This window comes from Gorilla gorilla, chromosome 7 (assembly GCF_029281585.2).
Source record: "Gorilla gorilla gorilla isolate KB3781 chromosome 7, NHGRI_mGorGor1-v2.1_pri, whole genome shotgun sequence".
In the NCBI taxonomy this organism is placed as follows: Eukaryota; Metazoa; Chordata; class Mammalia; order Primates; family Hominidae; genus Gorilla; species Gorilla gorilla.
In genome coordinates this window covers 29120688-29139872 of record NC_073231.2, presented here as the reverse complement: position 1 = coordinate 29139872, position 19185 = coordinate 29120688, and the positions used below count along the sequence as shown (strand labels likewise).

Genomic DNA, 19185 nt, shown 5'->3' with positions numbered 1-19185 from the left:
TAATCAACCAGGCAATTGATTGACTTAGGAATACTTGCATGGGTTATTAAAGTTTGTTGTTCTATTTATTTATTTATTTTAGAGATGGGTTCCCACTACTTTGCCAGGGCTGGACTCGAACTCCTGGGCTTGAATCCTCATGTCTCAGCCTCTGGAACAGCTGTGACTATTGGCCTGTGCCACTGCAGCCAGAGGTGTTCTGTCATTTTTAAAGAATAGAAAATAGTGATTTTGTTTTATGGAATATGTGGCAGTATTATTGAATGTCTTACCTTCTTAGGAAAGAAAACGAAGTGGCTGAAAACAAAGTTAGAGCTGAAGAGTTAAGTTTCTGGTGCCTGCGTTGGAGAGTTTTGCTGATTGATCCTGTCATTTTTAAACAATATATGCTACCAAAAAAGAAAGTCTTCTAAGCCCCAGGGTCCAGTGCTGGTAAGTGAGATGATTTTAGGTGCAAATGAGTATTTTTATAGTAATGATTGTATATTTAATGGGCATTTAAAAAATTCACATAGATCGTATCACATAACTCCAGCCTCCATTCCTATTTCTGATAACAGCTCCCAGACTTTTCTGTGAAGAGCTGCAGTTCTGTCATTGGAGTCAGTTTGGGTGGGACTATCAATCAAGGTGCTCCTCTTTGCTAGCAAAGGTGTGTGGCAAATAGATGATGCTCTGTTCCTGGAATTCCAATGAAGTGTCACAGAGTTTTCAGTTTAATCCGCCCTGTGACTCCGTGATGATTCCTGCGACCTCTGACCCTGGGGCTGTCGGAGCTCCTCTCTCCCAACACCTGACTCCCCTGCTGATGTTTTCACTCTAGGAGTTACCCTGTGTCCTTCCAATATGCTCTTTTTTATTTTTTAATTCTGTATCACTAGATCAGTTTTTTTTTTTTGCTGATTATATTTAAATAATCCTGTGTCACTTTGCGTGTCATGGATATTTTTCCTTCAGAAAAATTAACATCTTAACTTAAAACATAAATTGTTTAAAGAAAGAAATCTGAATACATAATTGTACAGATAATACTCAGATGTAGCCAAAATTGTGAGGATTGGCAAATGGCTAACGATTGGGAAACAATAAAAACTGCCATTAACAATTAGCTTCCTGGGTATGTTTAGGCGTTAAAATTGGAGTTATCTTGAAAAAGTCATTGAAAATACATCAAGGATTGTATTATTGAGCTGATCCTATTAATGAAAAAACAGGGACTTGGACAGGATAATGTGCTAATTAATATATGAATGGTCTTCAAGGCCTAAAACAAGTTTTGAAAAGGGGATGATAGTATTTCCTTGGTCAAGATCATGTCTTTTTATTTAAAAACACTTATTGCCTATGTCACAGAATCTCATTTTTCTTTTCTCAGGTAGGGTATTTAATTTATTTTATATCATTTTCCACAATTAGTAAAATACTAAAGGTGTAAATCTCTGTCAGCCAAATCAAGCATTAGTGATGCAGACAATGTGTATGTGTGTGTTTGTGCACAGGAGGCATGCCTCTGAGGCTGGATAGTTCCGGGTAGGAGTGTTAGTGATGTCAGCCCTGTCCCCACTGGACACATCGTCATAAATGCCATGAGCTCCTCTGTCTCTGTCCGAACTCCAAGGCACAAGTTATGAACCCCTCCTTTATTGGTCCTCTTACCTAGAGGTTCTGAGTTCTGTTTTGGGATAGAAACAAACACTGAAGATTTCTATTCCACCAGATTCCTATTTGTATCTGATGCTTTTATTTTTATTTCAAAAATATGATTTTAAAATTTTGGGATGAAGACCGGGCTCCGTGAAGATGTTGACACCTGAAAATATCTTCAGCAATTACGTTTTCCAAGTAATTGCTGTCAGGGAAATAGCAATAAGATGTGCAGTTTACTTATGATTCCCCCCCAGTAATCTATTTCAGGGCAAGAAAGCTTCAGGTAGTGGAGATTTCACTTTGAAATGGCATAACAGGCTGGGCGTGGTGGCTCATGCCTGTAATCCCAGCACTTTGGGTGGCTGAGGCAGGAGGACTGCTTGAGGCCACATAGCAAGACCCCATCTCTAAATAAAAATAAATACATAAAAATTAAAAAAAGAGAAATGACATAAGACTCAGCAATTGACTATGTTTCCAATATGACCTTTATTGAGCAAGTACTGCTGTGACGTTTAACATCGATCAACATAAGATTGCAAACTGTGCATGTCAACGAGGTTCTCCCATGAACAAAAGTCCATTTTAAATGCACCAGTGAGGTAAACATAATTATTCATATATAGCTTTCTTAAGGCTGAGTTCTGTGTTTCGTTTATTGTTTTTGGCTCAGTTGGTACTTTGCATAATACATCTCAAGACATCCCCCCTTAAGTGACCCCCTTCCAACAGCTTAGGAAATTGGCAAATTTCCCAGGTACATACAATATCATGCATTTGAATCCCCCAAAGACTGAGGAGGGAGCACCCTGAGCTTGCATGCAGTCCCCTCATATTGCACAAAGTAAAATACAATGTCTGGAGCCCCCATGGGAGAACCCGTTCTGTTTTGAAGCTGCCAATCACATGCATTTTGAAATTGTCATATGGCTTAACCTTTTGCAATGGACTCAAATCTTAGTCACTCTGGGTGACTTCCTTTACTATGGCGTGTGAAGTGACTTTTTCTACCTTTTTAGTAGACACTAGTTTCTCCTCAAAGGTCTCTTCATGCTCTTCAACCTTTTGAGTGACGGTTACAGATTTAGTGATGTATTTGGTAGCACCATCTCCCCCCTCACTGGTGATTTTTTCTACCGTTTTGGTCACCACCACTTTCTCCTCACTTTTATCGCCCCCCTTCTTTTCATCTGCTGGGCTCAAGTCTAGGCCATTGGTGACAACGCCTTTCTCCTCTTCCCTCCCACTGCCTTTTTCCTTGGTCTCCTGGTCTACCTCCTCTTTTCCTTCTACCTCCCCATTGACAGCTATGTCTTCCTTCCTGGATCCCTTGGCACCTTTATCACTCCCTTCCTCCTCACTTCCTCCCTCTCCTCCCGCTTTCTCCTTCTCTTTCTCCTGCTGCAGTGGCTTCCCCTCTTCTTTGGTCTCTTTCTCCAAGTGCACCTTTACCGATTTGGTGATGGTGACCACCTCCGCCACAGCTTCCTCCTTTACAGGGGACTCAGCTTTCTTCTTCTCTGGCACATCCTTTGGTTTCTCTTCCTTTTTCTCTACCTTCTCTTCCTTGGGAGCTTCCTTGACTTCCTTTTCTTCTTCCTCTTTCTGTTCACCTTTCCCCACTTCTGCTTTTGACTTTGCCTCTTCCACTGGTGATTTTGGCACAGGAGATTTGGCTTTCTCTTCCACTGGTGATTTTGACACAGGAGACTTGCCTTTCTCTTCCACTGGTGATTTTGGCACAGGAGACTTGCCTTTCTCTTCCACTGGTGACTTCGGCACAGGAGACTTGCCTTTCTCTTCCACTGGTGATTTTGGCACAGGAGACTTGGCTTTTTCTGGCTTTTCCACCTTGGCATCTGCCACCAGCTCCTCCTTGGTAGCCACTTCCTCACTCTTTTCCTCCACTTTCTTTTCCTCTTTAGCTTCGGCTTCCTCTCCTTCAGCTTCAGCTTCTGTTTCTCCTTCTTCCTGCTCACCTTCCTCTTTTTCACTAGAGCCTTCCTTCTCGGATCCTCCCTCTTCGGCTTGGTCTGACTTAGCTCCCTCATCTTCTTCCTCCTCTTCCTCCTGGCCTTCTTCTTCCTCCTTTTCCCCTTCCTCTTCTTTAACTTCAGGTGCAGTTGCTTTCACTGGAGATTTTTTGGCAGCTACTTCTTCTTCAGCTTCGGGTTCCTGTTCCTTTCCTTCTGCTGCTTCTTCCTTCTCTTCCTTCATGGAAATGGCCAATTCCTCTGTAATGGCTGTCAGGGCCTCTTCCATTTCTGACTTCTCATCCTCCACTTTGGTTTCCTCTATGATCTCCTCGACAAATTTGTGTTGGACCTTAAGCTTGGGAGCTTCCACCCTGGTTTTCTGAATCTTACTGGATATTGTGATTGGGGGTCGGTGTGTATACAGTGGCCCAGTGATGCTTCCTGCAAATGTGCTAAATCTAGTCTCTTCACCCTCCAGGAGTTTTCTAAGGAGAAAATCAAAGAACATAAGACATAGTAAAAATTTCACTAGGCCTTCTGAGCTTCATTACATTCTGGGTATTGTGGTAGCTACCTTTGAATAAATAGAATTACGTAAGTAGAATATTCTATCAATTCACTATAATACCTGCTATCACTTACTGGCATATTACATTATACTCAGTGACAGAGAAAGATTCTCCTGGATTGCCAGACAGTTGCCCCCTACAATGACTAACCTTGCCCAATAGTCCACTAACCACACCCAGCTACTAAGTCTTGGCCCTGCAGTAGAGATCCATTAGGTACAACATGAATATGCTGAAAAACTTGTTAGTGGCCAAATAGCAAAAAACAAAAACAAAAACAAAAAAACAAAAAGCCACAAACAAAACGCCCCCAAACTCCAAAGCCAAACAGCCTTTCTGAGAGTAGTCACTTTCTTAAACATTTAGATTTTCAGGTGTATCGAGTTATAAATTTGTTGATAATTTTTATCATAAAGTGTCTATTTAATGTAGTTATTCAGCTTTCCTGAAAAGAGAGATAGCTCTGTAAATGCAATTTATTCTCGTTATATTATAACTACCTTATTGGTAGCAGAAAAATTTTAATCAACGATTTTGTCCTTTGCGCTTAGTCAACAGCAAGGTCACTTCAATTAATAGACCTATAACCTATCTGACTATCTATAAAACGATCATATATATTTGTGTCTATATATCTAGATTTATATGCATATGCACATATATGTATCTATAGATCTAGATTAATATCATACATGATATATAGATATAATTTATACTACAGTCTAGCATAAAATATAATACATATAAATTATCTACATATATAAAATAACTATATCTATATTCTATCATTCTATATCTATTCTCAGCCAGATGATGGCAATAGTAAGCTATATAACAGAGAAACAGAGAAATAGAACGTCCTGGTGTTTGTCCTTGACATTATACATTTGAAAAGCTGAAACCACTAGATGAAATATTAGAAACCAAAACTCTGTTCATGCTTCTAGCATTTGAAAACATTTTTCCATAAAAAGTTTAAGCATGTGCTTTGAGATTAATCTGCACCTCCTTCGTGTAATTCAAAAACCTTTTGTTTCTACTAGTATTCATTCTTTTAAAGCTGCATAAAAAGAGATAAAACTACACTTGCAATTCTTTAGAATAATTTCTTTTTAAGTAAGCAAGAAAACCAGGTGCTGAGTTGATGCCTGCACCCTGCCTGCTTTAACTTAAGTGGTGGAAGCTCTGCCGGAACAGCCTCTGCACTGCGGTTAGTGTTCCGGCCACGCATGTAGTAAGCACCGTACCTGTACGCAGCGATTTCTATATCCAGAGCCATCTTGACGTTGAGGAGGTCCTGGTATTCGCGCAAATGACGAGCCATTTCCCACTTTGTGCCCCGAAGCTCATTTTCCAGCTGCTGGATGGTGTCCTGAAACAGACACAGAGAATCTCCCTAGACTCATCCTTGCAAACAGCAACTTCCTTCGCAAACCACTTGCTACCCCTTCCCCCTGGCCTCCTCCCGTCTCCCTCCACTTGTGCAAACCTCGCTGACACCCGACTCCCAGCCCCCCGTCCCACCCCCTTTTTCTTTTAAATCTAAGCGATTCTCAAATGAACATACAAGATCAGTAAGACAATAGGACACTTCCTGGGCACATCACGCACGGAGACCAGTGGACTTAGAACACGTCTCAACAGGACACAAACATGCATGGGGAAACTCCATGGCTGACCTGGCCATTCCCATCTGAGCCCTCTGAAGCCAATTTTGAGAGCTCTTCCGATCACTGCCGGAAAAGTAGAGAATACACGCGTTTCTGCATAAGCTATCCTAAAGTTGCTGATTTATCCACTACCGAATTCATCCCTCCTGCTTTAAACGTGCAAGCGTGCAAAATTACAACTGGAAAAGATGCACGTTTCTGAAAAAGGTCAAGACCCTTAGCAGCTGGGGCAGGTGGGTGGGGGCGGAGTGTGGAGGATGAGAGGGGCGAGGACGCTGATCGGCAAATACCCTAGGTCTGCCGCGCGCGCGCTCTAGCGAGCGGCCACCAGGGAGCGCGGCGGAGAGGGCGCCTGGGCACGAGCCCAAGTGTCGGGGGCGCGCGGCGCTGGCGCTGGCGCAGGCTGGCCGCGCAGCCGCGGTTCCTACCTGGTAGCTGCTGAGGTCGTGGTTGTGGCGCTCCTCGATGTCGCTGAGCTGCCGCTCCAGGGACTCCTTGGTGCCGCGCACCGACTCTAGCTCGATGCTCTTGGACTGCAGCTGGCGCCGGTACTCGGCGATCTCTTCCTTGGCGGAGCGGATGGCCTCCTTGTTCTGCTCGGCCGCCTCGGTGAGCTTGGCGTAGCGGCATTTGAACCACTCTTCGGCCTGGTGCATATTCTGGTCTGAGTGGCTTTCGAGCTGGGAGCGGATTTCCTTCAGCGCCGTCGAGATGTCTGTCTTCAGGTAGTCTTTGCGCTCCACCGTGATGTGCGATGCCTGGATCTGGGCCAGAAGGTCGGCCACCTCCTCCTCGTGGTTGCTCCGCAGGAAGGCCACCTCATCCTGCAGCGACTGCACCTTCTTGTCCAGCTCCACCTTGACCAGCGACGCCTCCTCGATGTCTTTGCGCAGCGCGCGGATGGCCGCCTCGGTGTCGTCGCGCAACCGCGCCTCCTCCTCGAAGCGCTCCTTGAGCCGGTGGATGTCTTCCTCCAGGTGGTCCGAGTCCAGCTGCACCTGAGCCTTCTCGTGGTTCACCATCTCGAGGGTGGCGCGCAGCTCGCGGATCTCCTGGTCGTACGCGTCGCCCAGCTGGGCGTGCGAGGCCTGCTTCTGCCGCAGCGCCTGGATCTCCGCCTCAATCTCCTTATTCTGCTGCTCCAGGTAGTGCACCTTCTCTATGTAGCCGGCGAAGCGGTCGTTCAGCCCCTGCAGCTGCTCCTTCTCGTTGGAGCGGGACAGCTTGTAGTCGCCGCCGGGTCCGGAGCCGCCGTTGAGCAGGGACGAGGACTGGCTGAAGTCAAGGCTGCTCTCGGCGGAGCTGAGCATGGCCGAGCTGTAAGCGAGGCGCGGGGCGAGCATGCTGCGCTTATAGGAGGAGGACACGGTGCTGGGCGAGCCGCGGGACCACGACTGCGAGCGGAAGCCGCTGGACGGGGAGCCGCTGACGCGGCTGAAGCTCGAGCGGGTCTCGGTTACCCGCCGGTAGGCGGACGGGTTGCCCAGCGAGTCCAACGTGTAGCTCATCTTGGAGGCCTTGGGGCGTGTGGCTGTCACAGCGTTCTGCCGGCCTCGCCGCAGCCCATTTATAGCCGCGGCGCTGGTCCCGGGCCAGGGCCCCGCCCCGTGGAGGCGGCGGCCGAGGAGGCGGGGACTGCGGGCACCGGTCGGGGAGGAGGGGAGGGGGGGCGGCTGAACGGTGATTCAGCGCCCGCTCCACGTGGGCCCAGGCCGCATGGGAACCTGGACTTTTTTGCCCTGGGCCCAGCCCCTCCCCCAGGTCCCCTTTCAGTCCCAGGCTACTTCTAGCCGGGCTTTCGCCTTCTTTCCATTTCTCACCTCCCGATTGCGTTTCGCACCCTTGGTGCGAATATCGCCAGCGCCCTTTCTTTGTCACTGTCCCGCCGTTCGGGCAGCGCTTCCCCGACCCCGTGGTCCCCTTGTTCTTTAGCCTTCTACCCTCTTATCCTCAAGGCTTTCTCTTATTTTGCCCTTTCCCTGATACTTTTTTCTTTACCCATCTTCTGTGCTTAATTTCATCCGCTTCTTTTTTGGCCCCTCTTCTCCTTCCTACTCTGGCCTTTGGTCCAGTTCACCCTGCCCTTCTCTCAGCCCCTTCCTCGGAGATCCTTTTCTTCCAATCTTTCCTTCTCCCCGTCTCCTCCCTCCCTCCCCTTGCATTCCCTCTTTTCCCCTCCCCCACCCTCATCTTTTCTTGCCTCCCTCCCCTTCCCCCACTCCTTGTCTTAAAGCAGCTGGAGATGAGCGCCGAGGAGCTGGGTCTAGAAGACAAAACAAAACAAAACAAAAAGACTTTGAGGAACGGTCTGCCTGAAGGCTTCGGGAAGGGGACAAAGAGAACAGGCCGGGGTAGTTATTTGTATAAAAAGTGGGATATGGCGTTTTTAACGTTTGGGGGACGTCCGCAGCTTCCGCAGGGGCAGAAGGTAAGGCGCTTGTGCTCGCTATGGCGCCGGCAGCACCAAGGACAGCGCCCAGGTCGGCGAGTGGGAGGTGCAGCCACCCGGGGGGCTTGTCACCCAGCCTGGCCTGTCAGGTTGGCAGGGGGCAGGGGGTTCCCTTCCCCCTCTTCTCTCCGAGTAAATACAATTTAAACCTGCCTGTAGTGACTCTCTTTGCAGGAGCGAAGCTGGAATCACAGGCTAAGACTTCCCTGCAATGCAGGGTTGGCACAATGGACAGATCGCAGATTTTGAAAACAACCAAAATTCATTAAAGTCAGTTAACAGAAATATATACTTGTAGCCCAGTTTGAGTTTTCTAACATATGATGGTATAGGAAATGAAGAGATACAGGGCCTGAAATGTGAAGGTCAAATACTCCTTGGAAAGGAGAATTTGAAATCTGTTGGGATGAAAAGTCCAGGGAAATATAGTTTTTGATAAATTTGGACACAAACAATTGCCTTGTCATCTTTCGGTTCAGTATTCCCTATGTGTAACTGCAGTGATTGAAAAGGCATCTGAATTAACTTTAAATTGATTTAAAAGTTGCGGAACAGATTCACCACAACCTTGAATAAAATCAGATGTTTTCCCTTCATTTATAATGTAATATATTTTTCGCTTTAGATTTTAATGATTGATTTGGAATAGATTTTCTATATCATTAAACATGTTTATGCAAACAAGAACTCTACACAGACTTCTTGCTGTCTGGTGTACTCCTAACTGTTAAAATGTCTCTTTATTTTGGGTAGTGCTTTGGGGGTAATTCAGGTTAAAAAAGTTCAGAATACTGCAAGATAAAGTGAAGAAGAGATTGCAGAACTAACAACAGCGCTGGGGCCACAGGTACAAGTGACTGAATGTGCAGTGCTTGCTATGGGTGAGAAGAAACTACTGCTTATAAAAAGTAGGGACTCCAGACTGAAATAACTTCTTTTCACAGCATGTTTCCTCAAGTCCCTGTTTTATTAAAAGACAGGATCAGATTCATCAGTAAGTAATCAGGAAAGGGGTGGGTTTCTAGAGGTTTTATTTTTTATTTTTATCAGCTCCCTTGGCCCATTTGTATTAAAATAGAAATAATGTTTTAAACAGGAGGTGCTAATTTTGGGAGTTACTTTTGGTTTATTAATATGAAACTGCAGTATCGCAGGCCATGTAGGAGAAGGATGTTCTAGTTTGCTGAGAGACCTTAGGCAAACAGAGCCCATCCATGTCTTGAGTTGTCGAGAGAGACAGATGATGGAATGAGGGGACTGACTAGTGAATACTGTAAAAACAGGATTTTCTGGTTTTATGTACATAAATAAAGGCAAGGAGAAAGAAAATTCCCTGCCTTCTGTAAAGTATTGCGGATGTCAGGCTGGACTCAGCAGGATACCATCTAGATAAGGCCAAATGCTAATTATGCAGTAATTTTGCCTTTGTTGCTTATTACTTTCTGCTTTTATTGAAATATATAAAAATCCTTGGCAATTTCATGGTGCACATTCACTGCAAACTCTGCAATGAGAGTACATGGTTAACCGGCAGCCTTCTGCTGTTAGTTTTCTTTAGGGCTTTGGAAACGAGATGACTCTGCAGAGAGACATTTACAAGGAAACACATGTCTAACTTCACAATTACCCAGTTTTGCCTTGTATCTGAAGTAGCTCAGAAATTGTTCAGCTTCCAGCTGGTTACAGAAGGAGGAAAGTGTTGCGTACAAACAAAATAAGTCAGTTACTCAGGCTACATCAGTGCCTATAACTTAAAATTGTAACTTCAATGTCACATGATATATTGTTCAATCTGGGCACTACAGGATAATGCAAAGAATTAAAACAGTTGTTCTATTAAGAAAAAACAGTTCCCATGGCTTAAAAAATGATGGATCCAGTTTCACATTTAGCAAAATGTTTTCTTTTATATTAAACTCTTCCACTTTAACTACTCTTCCTAAAGGTGATTTGAAGGTTATACCCATCAGTAAATTTAGTATGAAAACTTTTTTTAAAAAGCTATAAAAGATGTTTTTCCCTTTTTGTCTCATAGTTTTGAAGAACATTTACCATCTTAATAGTTTTCACAGAAAGAAATGCTTTTGCATTTTTTTAAACCCTAACAACACTAAGGCTATGAAATCTTCTCAAAATATTAAAAAGAGAGAAAACAATCATGGCAACTCACCCGGATTAACCACACTGCATTCATGGAATTAAGTTTGACTACGATACTTTTGTAATTTATTCTAAATAGAAAAGTTACTCATATGATTTAGATGTAAGACATTTTAAGTGAAATTATCTCTGAATTGTTGTTTCATAAGCTACAGTCTGTTTTGAATCACTTTATAGAGAAATACAAGGCATGCGCCAATCTATATGTTCCTTCAGTAGGGAAAGTGAAAATGTTAACTTTGCAGCTAAGAGATGATAGCCACTGTCAGGTTTTGTAGGGTGTCATCTAATACTGGGAAAATATCATTTGCAAAGGTGGTATATTTACTGGGTCATAAAATAAAGATAAAAAATAAGGAGTTAGGCATTTTCTCCCATCTTTCCCTATTTCCTTACATTTCTTCTTTTAAATAGCATTTTTGGATATAAAAAAATGCAAGGAGGATGGGATGTAGGAACTGGATAGCAAGCAAGATACTCCAGATGGACAATGTCACTTTCAAATTGGTAGGCTGAATCCATCCAAGATAAGATGATCTGTACTTTCTTTCAACCTATTGTGTCTTGAACTTAATCCGTTTGCCTGGGATCTGGTTCTAGAACTCATAATAATTATTTATAACCTGTCCTCTGCTAATTATTTAAGGGGTTGTTGATGTAGGAAACTAGGGACTTAGTCTGCCGAAGCAGGAACACAAGAAAAAGGAAGCTATATTACATATTTCTACTTGATCCTCAGGATGTCAAACTTTAAAAGCAGCGTTGACTTTTGTTTTTGTTGTTGTCAAGAGTTGAAAGCAAAATAAAAATATTCTCAGGGGAGAAAGACTGTTTCCTGTCAGGGAAATTGGGATGTACATGTATGTCCCTATTGTCTTTAATCAAAACAAATCCATCTGGACCACAGTGTTCCTTTTCTGTCATTAGGCCACTGAAATGGTGTTTGTTTCCCTTGCCAAATATTTTATTCTTTGAATATTGCCTTCTATTTGTCAGTTACTGTTATGATGAAGTTAATTGAAGTATTTACAAAACTTAAAACATTTAATCTTTATTTTATCCCAAATGTTAAATTAATCAGTTTTAAAATTCTACATCTGGAAATTTCATGTGTGTGATGGGGGAAAATTTAGCTTTTGGCTTTAACATAGCTTGCTGATTTTTTTGCTGTGTAATGCTTTCACCTCTGCAATGTGAATCCTTTCTGTGAAAGCCAAGGGAGAAAGATTTAGAATTTTAGAAAAGTACTTAATAGAGCCTTGGTAAAAGTGACTCTAAAAATAAAGTTCAGTAGATGCATAATAAAATAGTACTCCTGTATTAATTTTCAGCATGTTTTTAACTGAACCCATTAGCTTTACCTATAAAGCAGCAACAGATGTTGATGATATGCACTTGAATTTTGAAAACCCTGCCTTGCACGTAACTGCACCAGTGCAGCTATGAAATATTTATGACATATTTTATCCCAAGCTTACCAAGGCCTGACTTAGCAAGAGACATAATTCTTTTATTAGAAACTCCTAATTAAAATGAGCTTTGTAAAACTAGAGCAGATCAATGATCTTTGGACCAAATTTCTGAAAAGAGCTAAACCTGGGAACAGAAAGTCACAAAGAAGCCCCACCTAATAATTCAGTCTCATTGTCCCAGGACTGGGTGATTTTTTTTCAATCTCTGCAATTTTGAAAATCAATATTCTTTCATAATCCTTTGAAAATGAGCTCACTGTCATAGCTCTGTCTTGTCACTTAGCTTACTAAGAAGAGCATCTATTTTAGAATACTTAACTCACTTTTTTGGTTAAAATTTATATATATATGGAGTGTAGAAATTTGCAAAATGGAGAGAGACAATAATTTAAGTATTTTCTTCTAGTCTTTTTCTCTGTAACTTAAATATAAATAGGATCTTTCCGTTTATATAATCCCATGCCCTGTTTTGTAAAGTAAATATATCTGAGTAAGTAGTTTGCTATCTTTAGAGGAAAGAACATGGTCCTGTTTGCCATGAGAGCTGGACTGTAGCTCGGTATTTAACTTGAATTTTTCTCTTAAAAAAGATTTGTAAAGACTCTTTAGATCAAGAATGATAAAATAATAATAGCAATAATTAACAATAGTAGATCGAGAAAGCCTAATCAGGACTGATATTAATTTCTGTCTCCTTTCTGCCTGCCTCTCTCTCTGTTTGGTTATTGAGAGGAATGTCATCATGAAGCTGAGGGCGGTGGTGTGACAGCTGGAGGTGGTAGCTTGTAATAACTTGTAATGTGCTCTAGTCAGGCCTAAATACTCTGTTCTTTTACACTTAGTAGTACCCTAAATCCCAAGCCATCGTCATCACCACCACCATCAGACTTTTACATTTGGACAATGCTTTATATCAAAGAAGCAAAGCAAAACAAAACAATGTATTCTCATCTGAGCTGTGCACAAATTATTATTTCCATTTTAGAGTTGATTAAATTGCTGATTTGTCCAAGGTCACACATCTGGAAAGCAGTGGAGCCTAGGCCAGAACTCATATCTTCTGATACCCATGCCAACATTAGAACAAGTTTCTTTAGTAGATTATAAAATCCAGTCTCAATGAGCATGAAAAATAAAAGTAGGCGGATCATAGTCATATCAATAAAAATAACTGGTGTTTATTAACTACTCGCTAGGTGCTTGGCACTGTGCCAAAACTTTACAGAGTTATCTCATTTAATCATCACCACAACCCTTTGAGATGACACTTTTGTGGAAAGTGCAGTTGAGCACAGAGGCACAGGGAGGTTAAGTACCACACACAGCTTGGAGGTGGTGGAATGAAGACAGGAATTTAGGAGACTCTGACTCTGGAGGACAGTCCTCAGCACAATCATCAGGAGGCCATGCCCACCTTAAAAATCTCATTTAAAAGCTAATTGTTGAACTGCTAGGTCATGTTAAAAAGATTAAAGGGCCAGCTGGGTGCTGTGGCTCATGTCTGTAATCCCAGCACTTTGGGAGGCCGAGGCGGGTGGATCACGAGGTCAGGAGTTCGAGATCAGCCTGGCCAACATAGTAAAACCCCGTCTCTACTAAAAATACAAAGATTAGCCGGGCATGGTGATGCGCGCCTGTAGTCCCAGCTAGTTGGGAAGCAGAGGCAGGAGAATCGCTTGAACCTGGGAGATGGAAGCTGTGGTGAGCCAAGATCGCGCCACTGCACTCCAGCCTGGGCAACAGAGCAAGACTCTGTCTCTCAAAAAAAAAAAAAAAAAAAAAAAAAGATTCAAGGGCCACTATACATTCTTTTGCTGCATTTTTACTATTTATATAAAAATAAAACATTTTTGTATTTTTTCAGCTAAACATTATTTCATGGTTTCTGACTTTATTAAAGACATTAAGAATAAAAACATTGAATTACTTGTCTCTGTTATATCATATTCTAAATTAATTTTCTATGTAATTTGAAGTACATAAAATTCATTCGGCTAGTCCATGCTCTATGGATGATATCTCTAATCATGTAGCTATTATTTTTTCTGGTATGTATTTATCATTCACATTTATATTCACTTTTGGTTTGGTTTTTGGGAGATTTTTAATTTGTACTATACATTAATTTATCATGATATCATTTATTTACATTTATGTATATATTTATACACAGTTGAAAAGACAATCTTTTAATCATGTATTCACAATTTTTTGTAGATGTCAGACTCTTTAAACTAAATCTACTTTGAGAGATCCAGTAACAAGCTTTTGAATCTTGGCAGAAGAAAAAGCTTGGCCCACAATCTTCAGCAGCGAAGGTTTACAATAGAATGGTTGGCAAGGAAGCAGCTTTTAAAATCTATTAAAATAGTGAAGAGCCAGACGTGAATAATTTTAAGTGAATCTCTTGATCATCTATTTTATATACTAAAATCAGGGTTATGTGACTGTACTTACATAGGTTGCCTAGAGACCAGTCAGCCTTAATCCATTTTTGTTATTTATGGGACAAAGTGCTCTGACTCAACCTTATTTTCATTTGTATAAATCTGCGTTGGTTTCTACTTTATCAGATAGGGTCAAAGAAGAGAACCGTTTCTCATTTTTCCTGAGCAAAAGTTGGCCTTGAAAAGAAATATCTATGCTATACTAGTCATGGCAGCAAGCAGCTTCTGTCTGGATCTAGATTACCTAAAATTGTTAAGGAATGAATGCCTAGTGATAAAAATCCTTCCTCAGCCAACGTGACTCATTTCATACAATTTGTTGTGTTTTCTCTTGCCTGTTGGTAATATCTGTGGCCCCTTCTCTCATGCTCTATATACCTTGGAAACCTGCCCTTTTGGAAACTCTAAAGGGTGAGACACTTGTGTACTTTCTTGCACAAGGTACACTCATGTTACCACCAAGCCATTTGAAGTTTAGTGAAGACCCTATATCATATTAGCGAAACTCTTCTCCTTCTGGCTAGCCAGTCTCTTGTATGCTTCCACGACCGGGTCCTAGGAAACCTCTACTTACCCTTCCCTGTTTTTGACCCATGCATTCCTCCTCTCAATCCCTGAACTTGATTGCCTGTGGTCTAGTTGGGTACTACCACCTGCTGGTCATTTAGATAATGTCTCAACACTGACCACAAAATTCTAACTGCAGTCTTACCTATATTTGTACATCCCACAGTGTTTTACTGATAGTGAGTGCCCAATAAATATTTGTTGTGCAAATGAGTAAATGAAGTTCTACCTTTTTCCCCCTAAAACTTTCATTCAACAAACAATGTCTTCAGTATCAGGCACTGTGCTGGCCACTGGGGAAACATGAAAGGCAGGATCTTAGCTTGGATGGACACAGTCTACTGGAGGATTCAGGCAAGTAAAGACCTAGTTACCTCGAGGAAATGTCTCTAACATAGCTAGAGGTAAACAACACGTGTCATGAGAGCACAGAGGATGGGCGAGTAAACCAATTGGTAAGAGTGGAGGACCCTCTGTAGAGCTTTCTGGAGCAGACGGCATCTGAGGTAAGTTTTGGGGCATAAGTAGGAATTGTATAGGGAAGAAGAGGAGGGGAGGTCAGGCACAGTGTCATCAAAAACCTGCAAGTGACTGAAATAGCAGGGAGCATACCAGAATAGAGGGATGGCGTTATGTAGCACAGGCTGGAACGCATGAGACACAGAGTCCAGGCTAGAAAGAAGTGGGGGACGTGTAGCTCAGGAGAGAAAGGAAGCATTTAGCCAAGATTGACAAGACAGAGAACATGGAGACCAGGCTGGAGAGGGAAGAAGAGGAGAGGCCATAGGGGGCTGCATGACCAGACCTTTGCATTCATCTCATAGCTGATTAGAGGCAGTTGAAGTATTTAAGAGGGATAGTGATCTGGTCAGACTGGTTTGTTAGAAAAATCACTTTGGCAGAGGCGAGTGGAATACTTTGGTGGGTGAAAGGGATCAGAAGGTGGAAAATAAACTTGGAGACTATGGCAGGAATCCAGATGAGATTAGAGGAAGATGCAAATTAAGAAAGGTGGATGAGAAGAGGCAGGTACTACTAGAGTGGAATGGAAGGGCTTGGGGGCAGAGGGAGACGGCGATGCCATCCCCTGCATTTATTTCCTGTTTCTGCTGTAACAAGTTGCCACAAACCTGCTAGCTTAACAGAACACACATTAATTCTCTTACAGTTCTGGAGGTGAGACGTCTAAAATTGGTCTCGGTGGGCTGAAACCAAGGAGCGGGCAGGCTGCGTTCCTTCCGGGGGCTCTGGGAGGGAATCCCCCTCCTTATCTTCTCCGGTTTCTAGGGGCCACGTGCATTCTTTAGCTCATGGCCTGTTCCTCTGTTTTCCAAACCAGCAACGCAGCATCTTCTTGCCTCACTGACCTCTGCTGCATCTCACATGCCCTTCTCTCACTCTGACCCCCCTGCCTTCTCTAAGACCCTTGTGATGACACTGGCCCCCTGATAATCTATATTAATTTGCTAGGGCTGCCGTAACAGACTCAGTGGCTTAAACAACAGAAGTTTATTTATTTATTTATTTATTTATATATTTTTTACAGTTCTGGAGGCTGGAAATCTGAGATCAAGGTGTCAGCAGGATTGATTTCTTCTGAGGCCTCCTTAGATTGTGTAGGTGCCGTCATCTCCGTGTGTCTTCACATGGTCTTCCTGCAATGTGTCTGCATCATAATTTTCTCTTCTTATAAGGAACCTAGTCATTGGATTAGGGCATATCCTTAGGACCTCATTTTAGTTTAACCACCTCCTTAAAGGCCCTATACATATTCAGAGGTACTGGGGGTTAGGGCTTCAGCATATGAATTTGGGTGTGGGCACAATTTGGCCCATAACAGGATTCTTATCTTAATCCCATCTGAGAAGTCTCCTTTGCCATGCAAAGTGACATATTCATGTGGTGTGGGGAATGGATGTGAACACCTTTAGAGAAGGGCCATTTTTCAGCCTAATACATCCCCCAAAATATAAAGTACAGGAGAAAAACCAAGTCTAGGGGTTGAGGCTGGATGCTGGAATTTATACATGCCAAACCTGGGATGCCTATGAAGCAACCAAGGAAAGAATCTTCCAGGTGACTGAATTTCCTTGACTATAGAGAAAGGCACTACTCTCCACTCTGTATACTGCATACAGTATAGGGCCTAGTTATATATTAGGCTGGTGCAAAAGTAATTGCAGTTCTCATTGAAAGTAATGGCAGGCCGGGTGCAGTGGCTCACGCCTGTAATCCCAGCACTTTGGGAGGCCGAGGCGGGCAGATTACGAGGTCAGGAGATCGAGACCATCCTGGCTAACACAGTGAAACCCTGTCTCTACTAAAAATACAAAAATTAGCTGGTCATGGTGGCACGTGCCTGTAATCTCAGCCACTTGGGAGGCTGAGGCAGGAGAATCACTTGAACCAGAAAGATGGAGGTTGCAGTGAGCCGAGATCGCACTACTGTACTCCAGCCTGGTGACAGAGTGAGACTCCGTCTAAAAAAAAAAAAAAAAAAAGAAAAGCAATGGCAAAAACCACAATTATTTTTGCACCATCCTAATACAGTAGTTTTCAATGATTTTCTTGCCCCAGTTGGTCTTAGATTTCTAGCTAGATTGCAAGCCCGTTGGTGCTGTTGTCTTGTTACTCTGTTGTATCTAAACCACTCCAAACCTCATTTTCTTAATTTGTGAAACAGCAATAATAGTACCTATTTCATAATGTGGTTTTGGGGATTAAATAGTGTGTATAAACTGCTAGTGCCTTTGACAGTGCCAGATAAACAGTAGTTATTATTATCATTATGATGCTCATAAACCTCCCCTATAGTGGTTGGCATTGCTCTGGGCGTGTGGTAGGTTTTCACTGTGCTAACGAGACGTATATCACATAACCTTTTCGTGAAGAGTTTAAAGACTTGTCAGAGAGATAAGAATTTACCTAGGGTAAAAGAGAAGGAAATTGATGTGCTTTAGCTCGCCAGGTTTGGCAATAAAAATGTTAGAATGAAGATGATTAGAGACCTATTCAGCCACAGTGTTATTGGGTGCTTGATTTTAGGCACACAGTTCAATATCAAGATAAGAGGAAAAAAATTATTTTTGCATAAGACCGAGTATATGCATGTATTTAACAGGACACCCCTTCTTTCCCCTGCACTCAATTTTTTGCATATGGACATACATAATGAGATAGAAAGTTGCCAGGTTGCAGATTCTTTCTTTTGTAGGAGCTACGTGTTGGCTTAAAGTGAACAGATCATGTAACCCTGAATCTGCATTTAGCCTTGAATATAGATGAACTCTTTTGTCTCAGTGACACAAGTGACAGATCTGGCAAAGCACAAAGCTGAAGTTGCAAAAAGATATAGACAACAGATTATACCGTAACAAGCATTTGGTATAATCTATGAATTTTTTGATAACCTAAATCCTAATTTTCTTGCTAATATAACACTTAGATTCTTATCCATTTTGAATGCTTAGGTTTATGCCTTTCATGTCTTTTGTTTATAGGCAGATCCTATCAATAGATGAGAATCAGAGAGAAACAATAAATACATTTTAGCAAAAATAGTGTGGAGGGAAAACAGTTATTTTTCACAACATGTTTCATGTTAAAATATCTGACAGACAGCTTATTTTTTTTTGGCAAATTGCTAAGGATCCAGAAGGATTAGAAAGTCCTCTTCCTCAATGTCATTTGTCTAAAATACTAATTGTCAGAACACTCCAAAACCTCCTGTGCTTGCCAGAGTTTTTTTTTTATTTTATTTTTATAATCAGAAAAAAATACAGTAATGTGCAAATCTGAATGCAAATTACCTCCTGCTTAATTACATTATGGGTGTAAATTACCCCCAATGCCAAACATTTCTGCCCTGGGTTCCAGAACTGTGTGTTGCAATTACATCTTTCGTGCTCCTTTAAATTTTGCAGTGGTAACAAATGTGTAATACCAATAATTATGAAAACCACTTGCTATGTGCAGCTAATTTAAGATCTAGGTTCATGATTCTATATTTGAAATGTGAAATTCAACCCTGTCAAATTTCCATCAACACTTAAATCTAAATGGTTCTTCTGTTCACCATGTCAGAAATAAGAAGTGACAAAGTTACCAAAGGCAAAGACTAAGACTCTGGGAATCAGTGAACAGGACAGCATCAGAAGGTTCAGTGACCTTGAACTTCCCTTGGCCTTAGTTTGCTCATCTGCCTAATGGGAGATGATATCTATTCTAC

At 42.2% G+C, this 19185-nt stretch overlaps 1 protein-coding gene across 1 annotated transcript; it reads right to left on the bottom strand.

Moving 5' to 3' along the window:
- Positions 1 to 2117: 2117 nt before the first annotated feature.
- On the bottom strand, positions 2118 to 7571 carry NEFM (neurofilament medium chain). The gene is made up of 3 exons (XM_055349689.2): positions 6291 to 7571; positions 5440 to 5564; positions 2118 to 4108 (listed from the first exon to the last, which is right to left on the bottom strand). Exons 1-3 carry the CDS (start codon positions 7368 to 7370, stop codon positions 2605 to 2607), a joined length of 2709 nt encoding a protein of 902 aa, XP_055205664.2. The 5' UTR covers positions 7371 to 7571; the 3' UTR covers positions 2118 to 2604.
- Positions 7572 to 19185: the final 11614 nt, after the last annotated feature.